The sequence below is a fragment of the Tupaia chinensis genome, unplaced genomic scaffold, assembly GCF_000334495.1.
Source record: "Tupaia chinensis unplaced genomic scaffold, TupChi_1.0 Scaffold000232_3, whole genome shotgun sequence".
Taxonomy (NCBI): domain Eukaryota; kingdom Metazoa; phylum Chordata; class Mammalia; order Scandentia; family Tupaiidae; genus Tupaia; species Tupaia belangeri.
The window spans coordinates 246235-265858 of record NW_006159709.1 but is presented as its reverse complement, the minus strand read 5'-3'; the positions used below and the strand labels follow the sequence as shown (position 1 = coordinate 265858).

Sequence of the window (19624 nt, the reverse complement as noted above, 5' to 3'; positions counted from 1 at the left end):
TGCACAGTTCAAGCCCCAGATCCGGAGGCCTGTGAAATATCCCGGGTACATGTGTGTGTCCAAAATCCTGAAAGGAGGGAGGAGAAAAGGCTGTGGCATGCCCTTGCTCCATGGACGATGCTTCCTTGTCCCCCCTACTTTTCCGATGCCCACACACACCCTCTGGCAAATTGAAAAAAAATAAGAGAGATTTAAGATGGGACTTTATAAGAAGTACATTAAGTAATAAGACTCTTCATGATAAGCAGAAATAAAAAAAATATGTAATGTAATGTAATATAAATCTCCTTAGATTAATAAGTAATTACTCAACTTTTTTTTTTTTTTTCCTGCCAGACGGTTTGTGTGTTCTTGGAGAGAATGGGAGGGAGAAAGCCCTTGCCAACAGGGAGAGTCATACCACTATCCTCTCCTCCATTTCTCCACTCTATTGGGATTGGGGGCACGCACACACATGTGTGTTTTCAAGCTGCTGAGGCTGAGATTCCCACCAGGTAGTCAGTCATGTGAGATCCAATTCCTTCAACTTCCAGGCCATGGGACCTGCCCAATTACTCCATTCTTAATATTATTCTCCCTCCCTTCCTGTTCATTTTATTGCTAACAATCTTACTTCAAACCTTGTAAGCATGAAATGATGTAATTCTGCTCACTACATTTCAACAACACACTGCAAATCTCTGCTCACATTTACGTAGGCAAAGAGATACATGAGCAGACGTTATTTTGCCTGGAGACCACGGACTCCAGGGAATCTGTGACTGCCTTTACCTTGTATGCAAAATCCTGCATATACATTCTTATGAGCAATGTATGTAAATTTTTCTTCAGCTTTTCTAAAAGTCCATCAACCATGAACCCTTCTACCATCTGTCCACTCTAAAAAGAGGTCAGGGATCACTATGTGGGCACTGAGTTTCACTCCAATCTCCCTCCATACTTCCAACTGGGCCTGTGGGTCCTCAGGGAGCACAGTGGTTTACCGGTATATGGCAAGGACACGTATTCCCCTGAAACACCAATTTTGCTCCAAGCCTTTTTTTTTAAGAATATAAAGAGATTTTGCTAGTAGGTAAATTCTAAACAGAAACTTTCTTTAAAAACACATACTAAAGCCAGCACACGGCATAGTGATTAAGGTGGCTGGCTCCCAAGAGACTATCCTCATGGTTCAAGTCCCTGACCCACTGACTTGAAAAACACACATCAGGCACAAATGCATGCATGCCCAAAATCCCAAAACGGAGAAATGGAGGAAAAGAAAGGGTGGTGTACCCATGCTCCATGGGGGACACGTTCTTGTTCTCTCCTCCACCTCCCTCCCCCCCCCCCCAGTGGGCACACACACTCTCTGGGCAAAAGTTTTAAAAAACAAAAAGATAAATAAAAAATTTCGGACCGATAGAAGCAGAATAGAACAGGTGGGGAACTGGGGAAGGATGTGGAAAGGAGAAATGCTGGTTAAAGGGTTCAGAGTTGTGGTGAGACAGGAGGAACAAGGTTTAGAGATCTATGGTTCACAAAAGTACTGCACATCCCCAAGGGCCAAAAGAACAGATTTTAAACATTCATACCACTGAGCAACAATAAGCTGTCGAGGTGATGAACGCTAATTAGCTTGACTGACTCTCTCTCTAATGTACATATAGTTCAAAATATCAAATTGTAATATACACAATAGTTACTAAAAATAAATTTAAAATATTTTCCAAAAAGTGTTAAAGCAAGTGTACACTTGGAGTCTGCCCTACTTGCTCTTTGCTTTTCATTTTGTTGTTTAAGAAACTGAAACCAGGGCCAGCAGGTGGCACGGTGGATAAGGGCACTGGATTCCCACATGGCCAGCCATGGTTAGAGTGTGTGCGTTCATGCCCAGGATCCCAGGAGGAGAATGGAGGAGAAGGGATTACAGCGTGGCCATCCCCCCAGGGAGTGATTTCTTGCTTTCTGTCTCTTTCTGGCAAGCACACACACCCTATAGTAAAAACCTCTCAAAAAAAAAAAAAAGTAAAAACCAACCTACCAGTGTTCGGGTGCCGAAGCCATCGCACAGTGGTGGCATCTCTTTGTTCAAGCAGATTCTTGCCATCATCCTCATCAACAGCTGTAACTTTCTCCTGTTTTCAGGAGGCAGGAGGAGGCAGCAAATCTGAAATGCTTCAATTGCCATTTTCTCTTTCTGTAACAAGCCTGATTTAGAAAAAAGCCTTTTAAAACCTGTAGCCTGCTTGACTTTATGTTCACATTTACAAAATACATACTACTAAAATTACGTAAAATATTTGTACAAGTTCACCTACACTGGGCCAATTCAATAGAGACTCACTGTCACTCATACAGAATAGAAAATACTGGGTCACCAAAAAAGTCATGACACATTCTTGTGTAGAAAAATATGTCATGACTTTTCCAATGACGTGATGTAAGCCATCAACCAGGGATAACAAATATATAGAACCACATACAGCCATTTCCTATCTACACACTATAGAGAACTAAATTTTCATAGCATTCTTTCCCACTGGCCAGAGCAGTCAGGCTCACACTAATTTAACCCTCAACACTCACACAGTTATAGGTTCAAACTGGCATGAGCAAGATGAGTCACTATCCTGACTTCCTCTAGGTCTTATTTGATCAGCAGGGTCATCGTCCTGCAGGATGGTCACAGACTAGTGCTGCCATCGTCAGCCTTCGGGTGAATGGCTCTAACCCCTCTATTTAGGTTATGTTAGGTGTCATATGCCCTCCTTCCTCACCTCGGGTTGATTTTGCTAAAAAGTAGAGTATTCTAATAAGGTGTTCTTTTCCACCATATTCAACCCTGGACACGTTTCATACCCCAGCCCTCTGAGGAGGTGAAACTGCGTCCACCAATTTGCTTATTCTACATCCAGGCTCTTCGAGTTCCCTTTAGTCTTTAACTTGTAGACAAAAACCATCTTTTACATTAACAACATGCCATCTACAACATGCCAAAAACTGTACTGAGTCCGAGAAATACAAAGGTAAGCCAGGCCCTCACCTTTGAAAAGCTTCTGTACTGTGAGAAGGAGGACCCCATAAACAAATAATTGACAAAATATGAGAAATAATGCAAGGCACATATTAGAGAATTGTCAGTCACCCAATATGCCTGCAGGATAAGCTATGAGGGCAAGGGCTAACTTTGAAGCTAGAAAGGTCAGCAGAGATGAGGTCCTCATTGGCCTTGAAGAGGGACTGAGGCCTTAGGAGGCCAGACTAGGCGGCTTGAGGTTGAACCCAAAGGCAATAGATGGTGCGTGGGAAGGAAAAGGAGGTAGGGGAAAACTTTTATACACCGAGTTCTAATCCTAGATATACTGAGGAATTGCTGCTGCTGACTGGCATCAGTGTCATCTTTGCAGACCTGCCTTCAATTGTACGTAATCGCATCCATGGAAAGGAAGAGGGTTTGTGACCGTACTTCCACACTTTAATTCATTCTTTTAAAAAATTACTGCTATAGGCTGTGTGTACTGACCAAAGAGACAAAGAGAAAGAGAGTGAGAAAACGCCCCCCAGGTGGGGTGCTGATGGCAGTGCCACAATCCCTCTTCCTTTTTCTCCCCTCAGCATTCTGGGCACACATGTGCACACTCCTGGCCTGTTTTCCAGCCGCCAGGTCCATGATTTGAACTGTGCAGTCAGCCATGTGGGATCCAGCCGCCTAAACCACCATGCCACCAGCTGGCCCCCAATTCATTCTTTCATGTATCCAACAAATACTTATTAAACCCTGTCCATATTTCAGGAGCTATTTTAAGAGTGAACATACAGTAAAGAATAAAACTCCTGTCTAATCCCACGGAGCTTACTTTCCAGTAGGTAATAAACACAGAGATACAGAACTATAATGTTAAATGGAAAGATATTACGGAGGGAAAAGAAGCAGGAAAGGAGTTCAGGGGTGAGAGATGTCCTTGTAAAAACACTTCCAGCATTGCAGAAAAAAACCTCTCTCCAAAAAATAGTATTTGAACTGAGATCTAAAGGAGATAAGAGAAAGCCAGGGAAATAGAGGAGAGACAAACTTTCAAGGTGGAGAAAGAGCATTTACAAAGATTTTGACATGAAAGTATGCTTGGAGTGTTTGATGAACAGCAATAATGCCAGTGTGAAGAGAGAAGAGTGTACAAGAAAAAGACAAGTCAGAAACGAGGTTAGAGAGGGAGCCGGGAGCCGGAGCATGCAGAACCTTGTTAGCTATTGCGAAGGCCTTCGAGTTTTAGTACTACTGTGACCTGAAAAGTCACCACAAGGTTCTGAACAGGGAGCCACTTGATCTGAATTTATTTTTACTCTGGCCACCATAAAGCAAATAGATTATAAGGGAAAAGAGAGGATGGAAGGCAAGATGGTGGTCTGGACGAGGCTACGATAGTTGGAACTGGTAATAACTAGCTAAATTCTAGTTCTGTTTCTCCACAAAGCCTTCTATCGTGCAAGTCCATACAGCCCTTCTTTTTCCAAATTATCACACCTTTGGAGGGACTCACATTTCACCTTATCTTACTACATTTCATGTATGTACATTGCTGTGTGAATGAGACTACAAGCTAGTCGAAAGCATAATGCATTTTTTTTGGCAAGTAAAATTTCCTAGAATGCAAGACATATAAATAAACATTCTGATTTCTCGTCTTCAACAGAATCTTACACAGGGCTATCTATACAAAGTGGTCATTTCTGAAGTTATAAAAATAGTATCTAGCTGCTGTATAATATTTAAGAAAAATATTGCAATGATAAATTATAAGGATACTGACTACAAAAGCTTTATAAAAATTTGAAAGAGAACATGTAAAAAAATTAGTATTGCATCAAGTTTGTAAAATAATCAGCCACTTTTTTATTTATAAGTTAGAATACTACTAAGCAAATATGTAAAAATCTCATCTAGCATATTTTATTACCACATTCTAAACTTTCAGTTACTGGCATGGAAAAAGCCAAATTTGTAGTAAACCAAGTTTTCAGACTTTATAAAAATTAAATGAAGGGGCCAGCAGGTGGAGTGGTAGTTAAGGTGCTAGGCTTCCATATGGCCAACTGCAGTTTAAGTCTCAGACTTCGCAGCTTACTTTTTTGCTCTCTCTTTCTCTTTCTCTTTCTCTTTCTCTTTCTCTCTCTCTGGTGGGTATATGTGCCCTGTAGCAAATAAAAAATAGTAATAGTGGGACCAACAGTTGGAGTAATGGCTATGTCACTGGACTCCCATGTAGTCAACCATGGTTCAAGTCCTGGACCCAGTGGCTTAAACTCATGCCAGGCGTGTGTGCATGCGTACCCAAGATCCCAAGAGGATAATAATATTATTCTATAATAATAATAGTAATATTCTATAATATTTCAAATATTACAGCAATAATAGAATATTATTCAAATTTCATTAACACTAGAAGAATACAAATCGAAGAAATCCAATAAATCATAGCATAATAAACACAAAGCAACCCACTAAGAGTACACTATTATAATCAAATTCCTAGAAATCAGTGACAGAGAAAAATTACAAATACAGTCAGAGACTAAAAGACATATGTGGGGTCAGCAGGTGGTGTGGAAGTTAAGGCACTGGATCTCATATGGCCAAGTGTACAGTCTGAGTCCCAGACCTGGTAGCTTGAAAACATACTGGGCACGTGTACATCTGTACTCAAAATTCCAAGAGAATGGAGGAGACAGGATTTCAGCATGGCCATCCCTCCTGGGGCGGGGGGATGATCTCTCACTTTCTGTCTATCTCTCTCCAGTAAGCACACAGACATTATGGCAAAAACCTAAAACAATAAAATTAAATACAGCAATGTAAAAGAAAATGATAGAGATTTGTTCAAGAGGCTATCAGGGAAGCACAGAGAAGTCACAGCTAGTGACTGATAGTGATCTGCTCTAGGAAGGTTAAAATGTAAGATCTGTAAGAGGAACTTGCTTTCCTCTGAAAGCATATCTGCATATTACATCTTAATACGATGTCATACTCACACAGAAGTCATTCAACAACTACTTCCTCAAAACAAGATGGGGACCAGCAGTTAGCATAATGGTTATGTCGCTGGACTCCCATGTAGTCGACTGTGGTTCGTGTCCCGGACCCGGTGGCTTAAAACTCACGCTGGGCGCGTGTGCATGCGTGCCCAAGATCCCGAGAGGAGAATGGAGGAGAAGGGATTGCGGCATGACCATCCCCCGTGGGGGGTGATTTCTCGCTTTCTGTCTCTCTTTCTCTCTCTGTCTGTCTGGCAAGCTCATGCGCCCTATAGCAAAAACCGCTCCAAAAAAAGAAAAAGAAAAAAAAAAAAAAAAACAAGATGAACTAAGACAGTCCATGAAAAAGGACTGTTGTGTATTTATGTATACGGTACAAATGTAAGATTACCGATTTTCCATTCACTGGAGTTATGAATTTTTTTTAATTGCCAGAGGATGGCATGTACTCACTAGAGAGAGAGGGTAAGAGAGAGAATTCCCCAGTGAGGCATGGTCACATGGTAATCCTTTTTCTTCCAATCCTCCATCCTGTAAGGATTTGGGGCATAAGACCACATGCATGTGATCCATGTCACACGTTTTTCAAGCCACCAGAGCCTGATTCAAAACGTGGCTGGCCATGTGGGATCTGGCTCCATTCAAAGCTAAGCTACTAAGCCCAATCTCTATGAGGTTTTAAGTATCCCTGTATGGCCAGCAGAGATTACTTATTGATGATTTTAATCTACTGAATTCTTTGTACCAGTGATACCTACTCACAAACTGCAGCTATGATGCATTTTCAGTTTTTAGGGAGCTATTCTCTGCTATACCTCTGTGATCCAGGAGATTAGGAAGATTTACATTTTTATAAACTTTTCTTTCCTTTCTTTTTAACTCATGTGAAGGGGCAACAGAAGTCTGAGCTCTGTTTTTTTTGTTTTTTGGGTTTTTTTTTTTTTCATTCTATCAGGACAAGGTATTGCTTCTGAGCACTGAGCACTGCTCCAAAAGCAGCAGTCTGTACTTCAGTCTCCCTATCTGAGTCTTGATTTCATCATTCAGACTTTAGAATGGATATACTCCTAGACAGTGAATAAATGGCTCACTTTTTAATAACTTAATTTTTATATTATTGGGTCATTGGAAACATCATGATGCATTTTTGTATAGAAAAATCAGGACCAGCAGGTGGCACAGTGATTAAGGTGCTGGACTCCCAGATGGTTGACCACAGTTCAAGTCCCAGGCCCAGAGGCTTGAAACTCATGACAGATATATGTACATGCATGCCCAAGATCCCCAAATGAGAATGGAGGAGAGGGATTGTGGTGTGGCCACCCCCCTACTTGGGGTTGGAGGGATTGATTTCTCGCTTTCTATCACTGTCTCTGTCTCTATGGCAAGTATACATGGCCTCTAGCAAAAAAAAAAAAAAAAAAAAAAAACAACCCTTGAGTTCCCAACGACCCAATATTTTGGGGATTTGTTTAAAACACTTTCTTTGGATCAGCAGATGGCATAATGGTCACATCACTGGACTCCCACGTAAGCAATCATGGTTCAAGTCCCAGACCCTGCAGCTTAAAACTCACACTGGGTGTATGTGCGTACAAGCCCAAAATCCTGAGAGGAGAATGGAGGAGAAGGGAGCCAGCCCCACCGAGGGTTATTTCTCACTTTCTGTCTCTGGTAAGTATGAGCACCTATAGCAAAAATCTCTAACAACAACCAAAAAATACTTCCTTTTCTAGTTTCTATGTCTGTCTATATTCTGTTTTATAATTTTGTATTTCTATAACCCTACTGAAATTTTTTTTCTAACAAGCTATATACAAATAAGAATTTATTTAGATTTTATTATATTTACAAAGGAATATTATATAGTCCCTTTCAATTGGATATGAGTACTGCTATTCACTTATCCAAGTCTAAAATGCTGGACTTTTCAAAGTTGTGAGTAAGAGTAAAGTTATAAGTCACCTTTACAGTTAATTCATGTACATCCATGATTATTCATTTGAGTAAAATATCTGAGTCATGAGCATCTTAGATTTAAAATCTCAAAAATGGATGCAAAGTCCATAAACAACATGAGTTACTTTTTGTTCAACATTGAGCTACACTTAACATATTACAAAAATGAGGCCATACATTGTAGTGAGTTTATAGATATATGCCCACATGTAACCACACGATCATCAAAACATAAAACACTTACATCACCCTTACAGAATCTGCTGGTGCTCTTTTCAGCCAGTTCTCCAGATCCGCAGGTCCCAAGCAACAGTTGATTTACTTTATGTTTCTATAGATTACCCCTTTCTAGACTTTCACATAAATAGAACCCACTTGATTGGCTTTTATCATTTGGCCTATTTCTGAAATTAATTTACAATGTTATTATGTATACCGGTTTTCTGGGGCTTTTGTTTCGTTTTGTTTCAGAGATTTTGGCTAAAGGATATGTGCTCTTGCCAGAGAGACAGAGACAGAGAAACAGAAAGAGAACAATCACCCTCCTCCCCCAGGGGGGATGGCCACAGCACAATCCCTTCTCCTTCATTGTCCTCTCAGAATTCTGGGCACACATGCACACATGCCACCCGGTCTGGGGCTCAAACAGCAGTTGACTACATGGGAGCTGAGCAATGTAACCATTACGCCATCTGCTGGTCCTAGGTATATCAGTTTTAATTTTACTGCTGGATAATATCTCATTGCGTGGATATGCTACAAGATCTTTACCCATTCACCTGTTGACGGACAGGCAGGCTGTTTCTAATACATGGTATTATGAATAAAGCTGCTATGAGCACCCATGTAAAAGTCCCAGTGTGGACATACATGTTCTCTTCTCTTGGATAAATATCTAGGAAAATTATATTGCACATGTGCTTAACTTTATGAGAAACTGTGGATCCATTTTCCAAAGTGGTTGTGTCATTTTACAGTACTACCAGCAACATGTGAGGACTGCAGTAGCTCTATGTTCTCACCAAAACCTGTACTGTCAGTTGTTTTTACTTTAGCCATTCTGGTATACACATTGTAATATCTCACTGTGGCTTACATTTGCCTTCCCCAGGCCAGCTCAGTGGCCTGGTGTTTAAGGTAGCCAGATCCCACATGGCTGACCACATACTTTGTCTCAGACTCAGCAACTTTAGAAACACACCGCACATGTGTGCATGTATGCCCAGAATCCCAACAGGATGGAGGAGAATGGATTAGGGTTTGACTGTGCCCCACTGAGGGGTGCTTTATCCTCTCCCTCTCTCTGTGAGCAGGTGTGCCCTCTGGCAAAAACATAATTTGCATTTCCCAGGTGATTTGAGATAATGACCATCTTTCTTTTCACATGCTTATTAGCATTTCATATGTCTCCTTTCATAGTGTCTGTTCAAATTTGTTTATATTGAAATTTATTTTTTATTATCCTCTAGAAATGTATTGTGGTTATAAGTATTTTGTCAGATATTCAATGGGAATGTTTTTTTCATTTTCTTACAGGTATATTTCAAAGAGCAAAAATTGTCAAATTCAATAAAATGTATTGATTTTTATTTTTTATGTTTTTTGTTTTCTTTGTGCTAAGATTCTTTGTCAACCTCAGATTGTAAGAATTCTCTCTATTTTCTTTTTTTAAGAATTATTTTTTATTTAGTATTATTTTAATTTGCTATAAGGCATATGCCCTCACCAGAGAGAGACAGAGGGGTGCAAATGGTGGTGGTGGTGTGGGTGGTAAGATAGCAAGCCACCAGATCTGAGACTCAAACTGCAATCAGCCATGTGGGAGTCCCTCGACCACCTGCCAGTCCCCTTCTCTATTCTCTTCTAGAAGGTTTTTAGTTTATATGTTATATTTGAGTCTATCATTCATTCCAAGATAAAGTCTAAGTATGGTATGAGGTAAGTATAAAGGTTCATTTTTTTCTATAGAGAAATCCAGTTGTTCCAAGACCTCTTTTTGAAAGATTACCTCTTCTCATGGATTCTTTGCTAAAAATCACCTGGCTACAGATTATGTGAATCAATTTCTGGGTTCTCTCTTCTATTGTATATATCTATACTTGTGCAAACACCACACTAAATACCAATAAACTTCATAGCAAGACTTCACAATAAGATAACAATACCACACCTGATAGTAATATTTTTTAAGTCTTAAAAGCAAGTACTATATAGTCTCTAATCTTTTCTTCATTTTCAAACTGTTTTGGCTATTCTAGATTTTTTGCATCTCCAAATTAAAAAGATTGAAAATTGTATCAATATTGCATTTTTTAGTCCATAAATACAGACGTTTCTATGGTTATTTAAATCATCTTTAGTTTCTCTCAGAAATATTTCATTGTTTTCATTAATGGGTCTTACACACACCTTGTTTATCTCTAAGAATTTATAATTCATCCTAAGATATTCCAAGTTTTTGGTGTTATTGAAAATAGTTTTCTTGTTTTGCTTAGTTTTTAATTGGTGTTACACTGGCCTTTTATCCTGCTTCCTTGATAAATTTACTGATTCAAGTAAATGTTTCAAGGAAAAAAAAAAAAAAAAAAGTCATCACTTTCCCAACGACCCAATATTTTGGGGATTTGTTTAAAACACTTTCTTTGGATCAGCAGATGGCATAATGGTCACATCACTGGACTCCCACGTAAGCAATCATGGTTCAAGTCCCAGACCCTGCAGCTTAAAACTCACACTGGGTGTATGTGCGTACAAGCCCAAAATCCTGAGAGGAGAATGGAGGAGAAGGGATTTTGGCATGGCCATCCCCCCCGAGGGTTATTTCTCACTTTCTGTCTCTGGTAAGTATGAGCACCTATAGCAAAAATCTCTAACAACAACCAAAAAATACTTCCTTTTCTAGTTTCTATGTCTGTCTATATTCTGTTTTATAATTTTGTATTTCTATAACCCTACTGAAATTTTTTTTCTAACAAGCTATATACAAATAAGAATTTATTTAGATTTTATTATATTTACAAAGGAATATTATATAGTCCCTTTCAATTGGATATGAGTACTGCTATTCACTTATCCAAGTCTAAAATGCTGGACTTTTCAAAGTTGTGAGTAAGAGTAAAGTTATAAGTCACCTTTACAGTTAATTCATGTACATCCATGATTATTCATTTGAGTAAAATATCTGAGTCATGAGCATCTTAGATTTAAAATCTCAAAAATGGATGCAAAGTCCATAAACAACATGAGTTACTTTTTGTTCAACATTGAGCTACACTTAACATATTACAAAAATGAGGCCATACATTGTAGTGAGTTTATAGATATATGCCCACATGTAACCACACGATCATCAAAACATAAAACACTTACATCACCCTTACAGAATCTGCTGGTGCTCTTTTCAGCCAGTTCTCCAGATCCGCAGGTCCCAAGCAACAGTTGATTTACTTTATGTTTCTATAGATTACCCCTTTCTAGACTTTCACATAAATAGAACCCACTTGATTGGCTTTTATCATTTGGCCTATTTCTGAAATTAATTTACAATGTTATTATGTATACCGGTTTTCTGGGGCTTTTGTTTCGTTTTGTTTCAGAGATTTTGGCTAAAGGATATGTGCTCTTGCCAGAGAGACAGAGACAGAGAAACAGAAAGAGAACAATCACCCTCCTCCCCCAGGGGGGATGGCCACAGCACAATCCCTTCTCCTTCATTGTCCTCTCAGAATTCTGGGCACACATGCACACATGCCACCCGGTCTGGGGCTCAAACAGCAGTTGACTACATGGGAGCTGAGCAATGTAACCATTACGCCATCTGCTGGTCCTAGGTATATCAGTTTTAATTTTACTGCTGGATAATATCTCATTGCGTGGATATGCTACAAGATCTTTACCCATTCACCTGTTGACGGACAGGCAGGCTGTTTCTAATACATGGTATTATGAATAAAGCTGCTATGAGCACCCATGTAAAAGTCCCAGTGTGGACATACATGTTCTCTTCTCTTGGATAAATATCTAGGAAAATTATATTGCACATGTGCTTAACTTTATGAGAAACTGTGGATCCATTTTCCAAAGTGGTTGTGTCATTTTACAGTACTACCAGCAACATGTGAGGACTGCAGTAGCTCTATGTTCTCACCAAAACCTGTACTGTCAGTTGTTTTTACTTTAGCCATTCTGGTATACACATTGTAATATCTCACTGTGGCTTACATTTGCCTTCCCCAGGCCAGCTCAGTGGCCTGGTGTTTAAGGTAGCCAGATCCCACATGGCTGACCACATACTTTGTCTCAGACTCAGCAACTTTAGAAACACACCGCACATGTGTGCATGTATGCCCAGAATCCCAACAGGATGGAGGAGAATGGATTAGGGTTTGACTGTGCCCCACTGGGGTGCTTTATCCTCTCCCTCTCTCTGTGAGCAGGTGTGCCCTCTGGCAAAAACATAATTTGCATTTCCCAGGTGATTTGAGATAATGACCATCTTTCTTTTCACATGCTTATTAGCATTTCATATGTCTCCTTTCATAGTGTCTGTTCAAATTTGTTTATATTGAAATTTATTTTTTATTATCCTCTAGAAATGTATTGTGGTTATAAGTATTTTGTCAGATATTCAATGGGAATGTTTTTTTCATTTTCTTACAGGTATATTTCAAAGAGCAAAAATTGTCAAATTCAATAAAATGTATTGATTTTTATTTTTTATGTTTTTTGTTTTCTTTGTGCTAAGATTCTTTGTCAACCTCAGATTGTAAGAATTCTCTCTATTTTCTTTTTTTAAGAATTATTTTTTATTTAGTATTATTTTAATTTGCTATAAGGCATATGCCCTCACCAGAGAGAGACAGAGGGGTGCAAATGGTGGTGGTGGTGTGGGTGGTAAGATAGCAAGCCACCAGATCTGAGACTCAAACTGCAATCAGCCATGTGGGAGTCCCTCGACCACCTGCCAGTCCCCTTCTCTATTCTCTTCTAGAAGGTTTTTAGTTTATATGTTATATTTGAGTCTATCATTCATTCCAAGATAAAGTCTAAGTATGGTATGAGGTAAGTATAAAGGTTCATTTTTTTCTATAGAGAAATCCAGTTGTTCCAAGACCTCTTTTTGAAAGATTACCTCTTCTCATGGATTCTTTGCTAAAAATCACCTGGCTACAGATTATGTGAATCAATTTCTGGGTTCTCTCTTCTATTGTATATATCTATACTTGTGCAAACACCACACTAAATACCAATAAACTTCATAGCAAGACTTCACAATAAGATAACAATACCACACCTGATAGTAATATTTTTTAAGTCTTAAAAGCAAGTACTATATAGTCTCTAATCTTTTCTTCATTTTCAAACTGTTTTGGCTATTCTAGATTTTTTGCATCTCCAAATTAAAAAGATTGAAAATTGTATCAATATTGCATTTTTTAGTCCATAAATACAGACGTTTCTATGGTTATTTAAATCATCTTTAGTTTCTCTCAGAAATATTTCATTGTTTTCATTAATGGGTCTTACACACACCTTGTTTATCTCTAAGAATTTATAATTCATCCTAAGATATTCCAAGTTTTTGGTGTTATTGAAAATAGTTTTCTTGTTTTGCTTAGTTTTTAATTGGTGTTACACTGGCCTTTTATCCTGCTTCCTTGATAAATTTACTGATTCAAGTAAATGTTTCAAGGAGAATAGATTCTCTAGGTTTTCTAATTATGCTTACAACATCAACAAATACAGTTTTACTTCTTTTTGCAATCTTACAACATTTATTCATTGCCATGCCTATTCAGGCTGAAAGCACTACTTACTTCTAATAAAATGTTGCATAGAAGTGTTGAGAACTTTGTCTTTTACTGATGTGAAAGGAAAACATTTAGTCAATCACTATTAAGAAAAATATTAGTTAGGGCCAGCAGGTGGCATGGTGTGAGGAACCAGACTCTTACATGGCCAAACTGCAGTTTTGAGTCCTGAACCTGGCAACTTGCTTTCTCACTTTCCCTCTCTCTTTCTATGTGTCTGTCTCTGGTTAAGTTGAAATAAATGAATAAATAAATTAAATTAATAATTCTTAAAAAAATATAAGAAATATGCTAGCAACAATTCCTCATAGGTATCCTTGATAAGGCTCAAGAAATTTCCTCCTATTCCTAATTTACATTTTTTATCATTAATGTTGAAAACTGTCAGATACTTCTGCAAATAATAAGAGATTTTTTATACTGATTGATTTTAGACTATTAAAGTAATCTTACCTACAGAGTCTAATCTGTTCCTTCCTTATTCCATCCAGTAAAATTTTCAGATAGTATTTGAGATACTATATGATTTTTAACTCTTTTTTTTTTTTTTGGAGAGGTTTTTGCGATAGGGCGTGTGCGCTCACCAGACAGATAGAGAGAGACAGAGAGACAGAAAGCGAGAAATCACTCCCCCAGAGGGGATGGTCACACCGCAATCCCTTCTCCTCCATTCTCCTCTCGGGATCTTGGGCACAGCGTGAGTTTTAAGCCACCAGGTCCGGGACGTGAACCGCAGTCGACTATGTGGGAGTCCAGCAACATAGCCATTATGCTAACTGCTGGTCCCAATAAATACATTTTATATTGCAACATTACATACAGGGGACTCAAAAAACTTCATGGAAAATGGAATTTGAATACAAATTTATTTATGTGTTAGAAGAATTAGTTTTTTATATATTATTATTATTATTGTTTGTTTGCTATAGGGCACGTATGCTTGAGAGAGAGATAGAGAAATGAAAAAGTGAAAAAGAAAGCACTCCACTCGAACTACAGTCAGCCAAGTGGGAGTCTAGTGCCTTATTCATCATACCACCTGTTGGCCCTACAAGTTTATTTTAACCCAAAACATTTTTTTGAATTCCATGAACAGTTTTTCATAATATAGGCTTTCCATGAAATTTTAGAAGACCCCCTGTATGCATATACGTATCTAACTAAAAAATAAAAATAAAAAAAGCAAATATCTACCTTTGCTACAAAAAAATGCACTCTGATGTTTTGCACATTATTCTATTTCTTTCTTAATGTCAATGTTATTCTACTACATAGATTTCAGAACCAACTTACAACTTCAAAAACAATGGTTTAGTGATTACTGAGCTTAAGATGAGGTTCTTGTATAATATCCAGGAATACAATCAGCTGTCAGGCAGATAAATCAATTTTTAGTTCAGGAAGCATGTGGATGAAAACACAGAACTGAAATGCTTTAACACATGTGTAATCCATGAAATAGGTTATGTGAGCAAAGAGATGCATGGGATAAGTGTTGAAGTCGTGTGTATCTCTAATACTTGTTAATTCTTTCTGGACAACTCAATTAACATCTCAAGGATGTTAATTATTTTTCAATCCATTCAAATGTCAAAGCAGGGCTCACTTTTAGTTCTACTCTTTGAGTGTTACACATTGTTTTCTTCAAAATGCAAGTAAGAATTCTTAGATTCTCATAGCGGCCCCAATGTGCAGGGATGAAGCCCTGTGAATAAGGAGCTATTTCTCAAATGGCCAACTGCAGTTTTGAATCGCAGTTCCAGGACCTTGAAAAACACACCAGTTATGAACACATGTGTGCCACGAATCCTGATGGTAGGAGAAATGGAGGAAAGGGGACTCTGGCATGATTATGTTCCATTGAGGAATATTCTTTCTCTTTCTCTCTCTGGTGAGTGCATGAATCCTTGGGCAATTAAAAAAGTTAGGAAACTTAGGTTCTTAATAATAGTTTATTCTGAGCTTTCCAATGCTGTTTCCTAACCTCTTTCCCATAACTGACCATTATCTAACTTAGTTTTTCTTCAATAAAAGTTTACTGGGAAAACTATAATATAGAACTCAGTTAAAAAATAATCCTACAAGCACTTAGCTTCTGTATTTTAACAGAAGAAAGTGTACAGTTGAACTCAAGAGACATCAAGTACTCTCAGACCCTTCAAAATCATAAATTATTAACTGATTTTTGGAAAGCTTCTTGAGTGTTTTTTGTTTTGTTCTGGTTTAAGAATCATTGAAGTAGGACCAGCAGATGGTATAATGCTTAGTTATATCACTGGACTCCTATGTAGTCAAGGTGGTTCAAGTTCCAAATCTGACAGCTTAAAACTCATGCTGGGTACGTGTATATGTGTGCCCAAAATCTCAAGAGGAGAATGGCCATACCCTCTGGGGGGTGACTTCTCACTTTCTGCCTCTCTGTCTCTCCAGCAAGCCCACACACATACCCTATAGCAAAGATCTCTCTCTAAAAATAAAAAATAAAAAAGAATCATTGAAGGACATTGGCATTCTATCTTCATTTTTTTAACTAAAGAGTTTCAATATTGTAACTATTTTATTCTTTGTATTAATTTCACTTTATTAACAAATTTAAAAATTTTTTCACCTTTCATTATTTTTATACTCTCATCATAAAAATACTATTTCTTCCCTTTTTTGAGAAAGTGGCAAGGCCCTTCTGTAATTCCAGAAGTAACTTGTTTCTTACATTTCAGAATAATATAGTGCTTGCCCTAATTAATACTGTACAAGTATATCACAAATAGTTTTATATAATAATCTTTCTATCATTTAAGAAAAAGAAATGACTGGGTATCGATATGTAACTATCCCATCTTCATTTGTGAATTATACTAATTTTTCAAAATGACAAAAAAATATATATTTAGGAGGAAAGAAAGTGTTGTCTATTGCTTCAACTTATATGCTTTTAAATCTCTAAGTATGATAGTCATCAATGCCATTTATCCATGAGAAAAGTGGGACATGAAAGGCAGAGTGACTTGTCAAAATGGATACAAACAAGTCAACAAACCAAAGAGCAATGATATTTTCATTGGTGAAATAAGAATAAAATAATGAAAAGATAATAAATAATCCAACCAAGAACTTAGATACTCCATCTGTGAGAGTTTTTCAGCAGGGAAGCACTTCATCATTTAGCAGAAGTGGAATAAGTGAATAAATTAAGACTCAAGGATACCCAACCATTCATTATGATAGGAATAAATAAAGTAAAAAATTGATGGAAATGTATAATGTTCTACATTTTTAGGGGTTAGATAATAAAAAAGAAAAAAATATCTGAACTTTTTTTCTTTTTTCTTTTTTTTTTTTCATTACTAGAGGGCACATATACTCACCAGAGATAGAGGTAGGGAGAAAGCACCCTCCAATGAGGCATAGTCACACTGCACACTGCAATCCCTTCTTCATTTCTCTCACTTGAGAACTGGGGGCAGAAGACCAAGGTTTGACTCCTGGCCCAATCTAAACAGGCTGGGTGCAGCAGTGCACACACCCATGGTCCTAGCTAACTGAGAGACTGGGACAGGAGGACTGATATGGCAAGACCCTGTTAAAAACTCTGTTGCATAAAATTTTTTTAAATAAGTAAATAAAGTTCGGGGTCAGTTCTGTAGCATAGCAGTAGCACAATGCACAAGAGAAGCTCAATCCCAAATGGCTGACCAGAGTCGAGATCCTAGGTAGATCTTAAAACACACTGGGTGCTCAGGTAGGCACCTGGGGTCCTGAGGAGCTGGAATGTTGGAGGGAGAGCACTGTGGCATGACAAGACCAGTTGAGAGTTCTTTCCTCTCTCTCTCTTTCTTCCTCCCTCTTTTTCTCTCTTTCATACAGATACGTGCATTCTCTATAATGATTGTTTTTAATTCTGTAAAAAAGAGAACAGGTGCACGTGTATGTGTGTGTGCATGTGTGTGTGTGAATCCCTACACAAAATGATGCCTTTTCCTGCATGAAGACTACCAAATTGCTATAGCATTATGATGACTTCTTTTGCTTTTATGTTTAGCAAGTTCTTTATTAACCCAAACACCAGATTAATATCAACTGTATTTTATATTTGCATTTTTACACTTAATTCTCTATTCCAGTTAGAATTTGTTTTTAAAATGTATGAGAATGCGGGAACCAGCAGTTAGCATAAAGGCTATGTCGCTGGACTCCCACGTAGTCGACCTTGGTTCACGTCCTGGACCCAGTGGCTTAGATCTCATGCTAGGTGCATGTGCGTGCGTGCCCAAGATCCCGAGAGGAGAATGGAGGAGAAGGGATTGCGGCATGACCATCCCGCCTGGGGGTGATTTCTCGCTTTCTGTCTCTATGTCTCTGTCTGGTGAGTGCATGCCCCCTATAGCGAAAACCTCTCAAAAAAAAAGTATGAGAATTGTCTTAAACTTTTTTCCCCAATATTTTGTCACTGATTCTAGTGATCACTGGTATATGAATAAATAGCTTGTTTGCTTGGTATAGTGAGAGAAAACCTAAATTTCTACTTTTAAGGAGTACCTAACTCTACTTTATTCCAATAGTCATGATAGAATAGCAAACATTACATTTAGGGATGATTGAAAATCCTTTCTTGGTCCATCTGCTCCAGGCTTATGCCCTGGGCCCCAAGAGCAGGAAGCAAGAATTTCAGACAAACATGGGCAAGAGCCCTTGACTGTGCAAGCACATCAAATTAAGAACCCTCTTAAAAAATATGTATTGTTTCCCCCTTATAAACCACCAAGGGAAATGTACTCTGAGCTAACGTGAAGAACATAAAGACAGAGAGGTAGGTAACAAGGCAGTGATGGCACATGGTTCCAGAGGGTCACCTAAAGGTCACTAAAGGACAAAAGAGCCCATGAATTAGAAATCCAGCCTTAACAACAGTTAAAATAACACAGGAAGAGATCTCAACTGCACTGAGTAAGGTGATCAGTGCACAGTCTGGTGGGTATCAATCTAGATCTAACATTTAGGAAGAAGAAAACAGCAAAGATTTATATCGGTCTTCCATTTGTGAATAAATAAATCAGGCATCGCAAGCTCAATGGCCTATAGAGATAGGCAAATAGGGGACCAACAGATGGCATAATGGTTACGTCTCTGGACTCCCATGTAGTTGATCACGGTTCGAATCCCAGACTGGGCGGCTTAAAATTCATGCTGGGCATGTGTGTGTGTGTACCAAAAATCCTGAGAGAAGAAGGAACTGCAATGTGGCTATCGCCCCTGGAGGGTGATTTCTCACTTTCTATCTCCCTGTGTCTCTCTGGCAAGTGTGTGTGTGTACTATAGTAAAAATCTCTCTTTAAAAAAGAAAAAAAAGAAAGAAAGAAAAGAACTAGGCAAATGGAATAAATAAGTGAAGGAAGTCAAATTCACTTGTGAGAAGCAAAGGATTTTCAATCATCCCTAAATGTAATGTTTGCTATTGTATCAGAAGTGTGGCAAATTGGAGCTTACGTGCCTGAAACACTTGCCCCTTCTAGTGGAGGCACACCCTCCACTAGAACGGCAGTAACAGCAGCTTGCACCACCGAAAATTCAAGCCCAGGGCTGCCAAGCAGATATTGCAATTCTAAAAAAAGCTAGAAATATGAATTCTATTGTGAACCTCTATTTCTTAAAGTTGGGCAATGTAATTAAATTTACTTTTTAAAACACACAGTTCAAACCAATTGTATTTATGTAGCCCAGATTTTTTGGCCCATCAATCAACAGTGTATGCTCTCAGATTATAATATATACAACCCACAAGTAAGTCACTCGGTTTCTCAAAACTTTCTACCCTGCTCCCATGCCCTTGTGTGCTCCATATCTGT

At 38.3% G+C, this 19624-nt stretch overlaps 1 protein-coding gene across 2 annotated transcripts in view; it reads right to left on the bottom strand.

The window, feature by feature from the left end:
* The window catches only part of DEPDC1B (DEP domain containing 1B), a 93063-nt gene that overhangs the window by 8574 nt on the left and 64865 nt on the right, over positions 1-19624 (bottom strand). For both annotated transcript variants that reach the window (XM_027771817.1, XM_006148342.3), the window contains exon 8: positions 2024-2190. In XM_027771817.1, coding sequence (XP_027627618.1) covers positions 2024-2190 — 167 coding nt within the window. The remainder of the gene's footprint in view (positions 1-2023; positions 2191-19624) is intronic.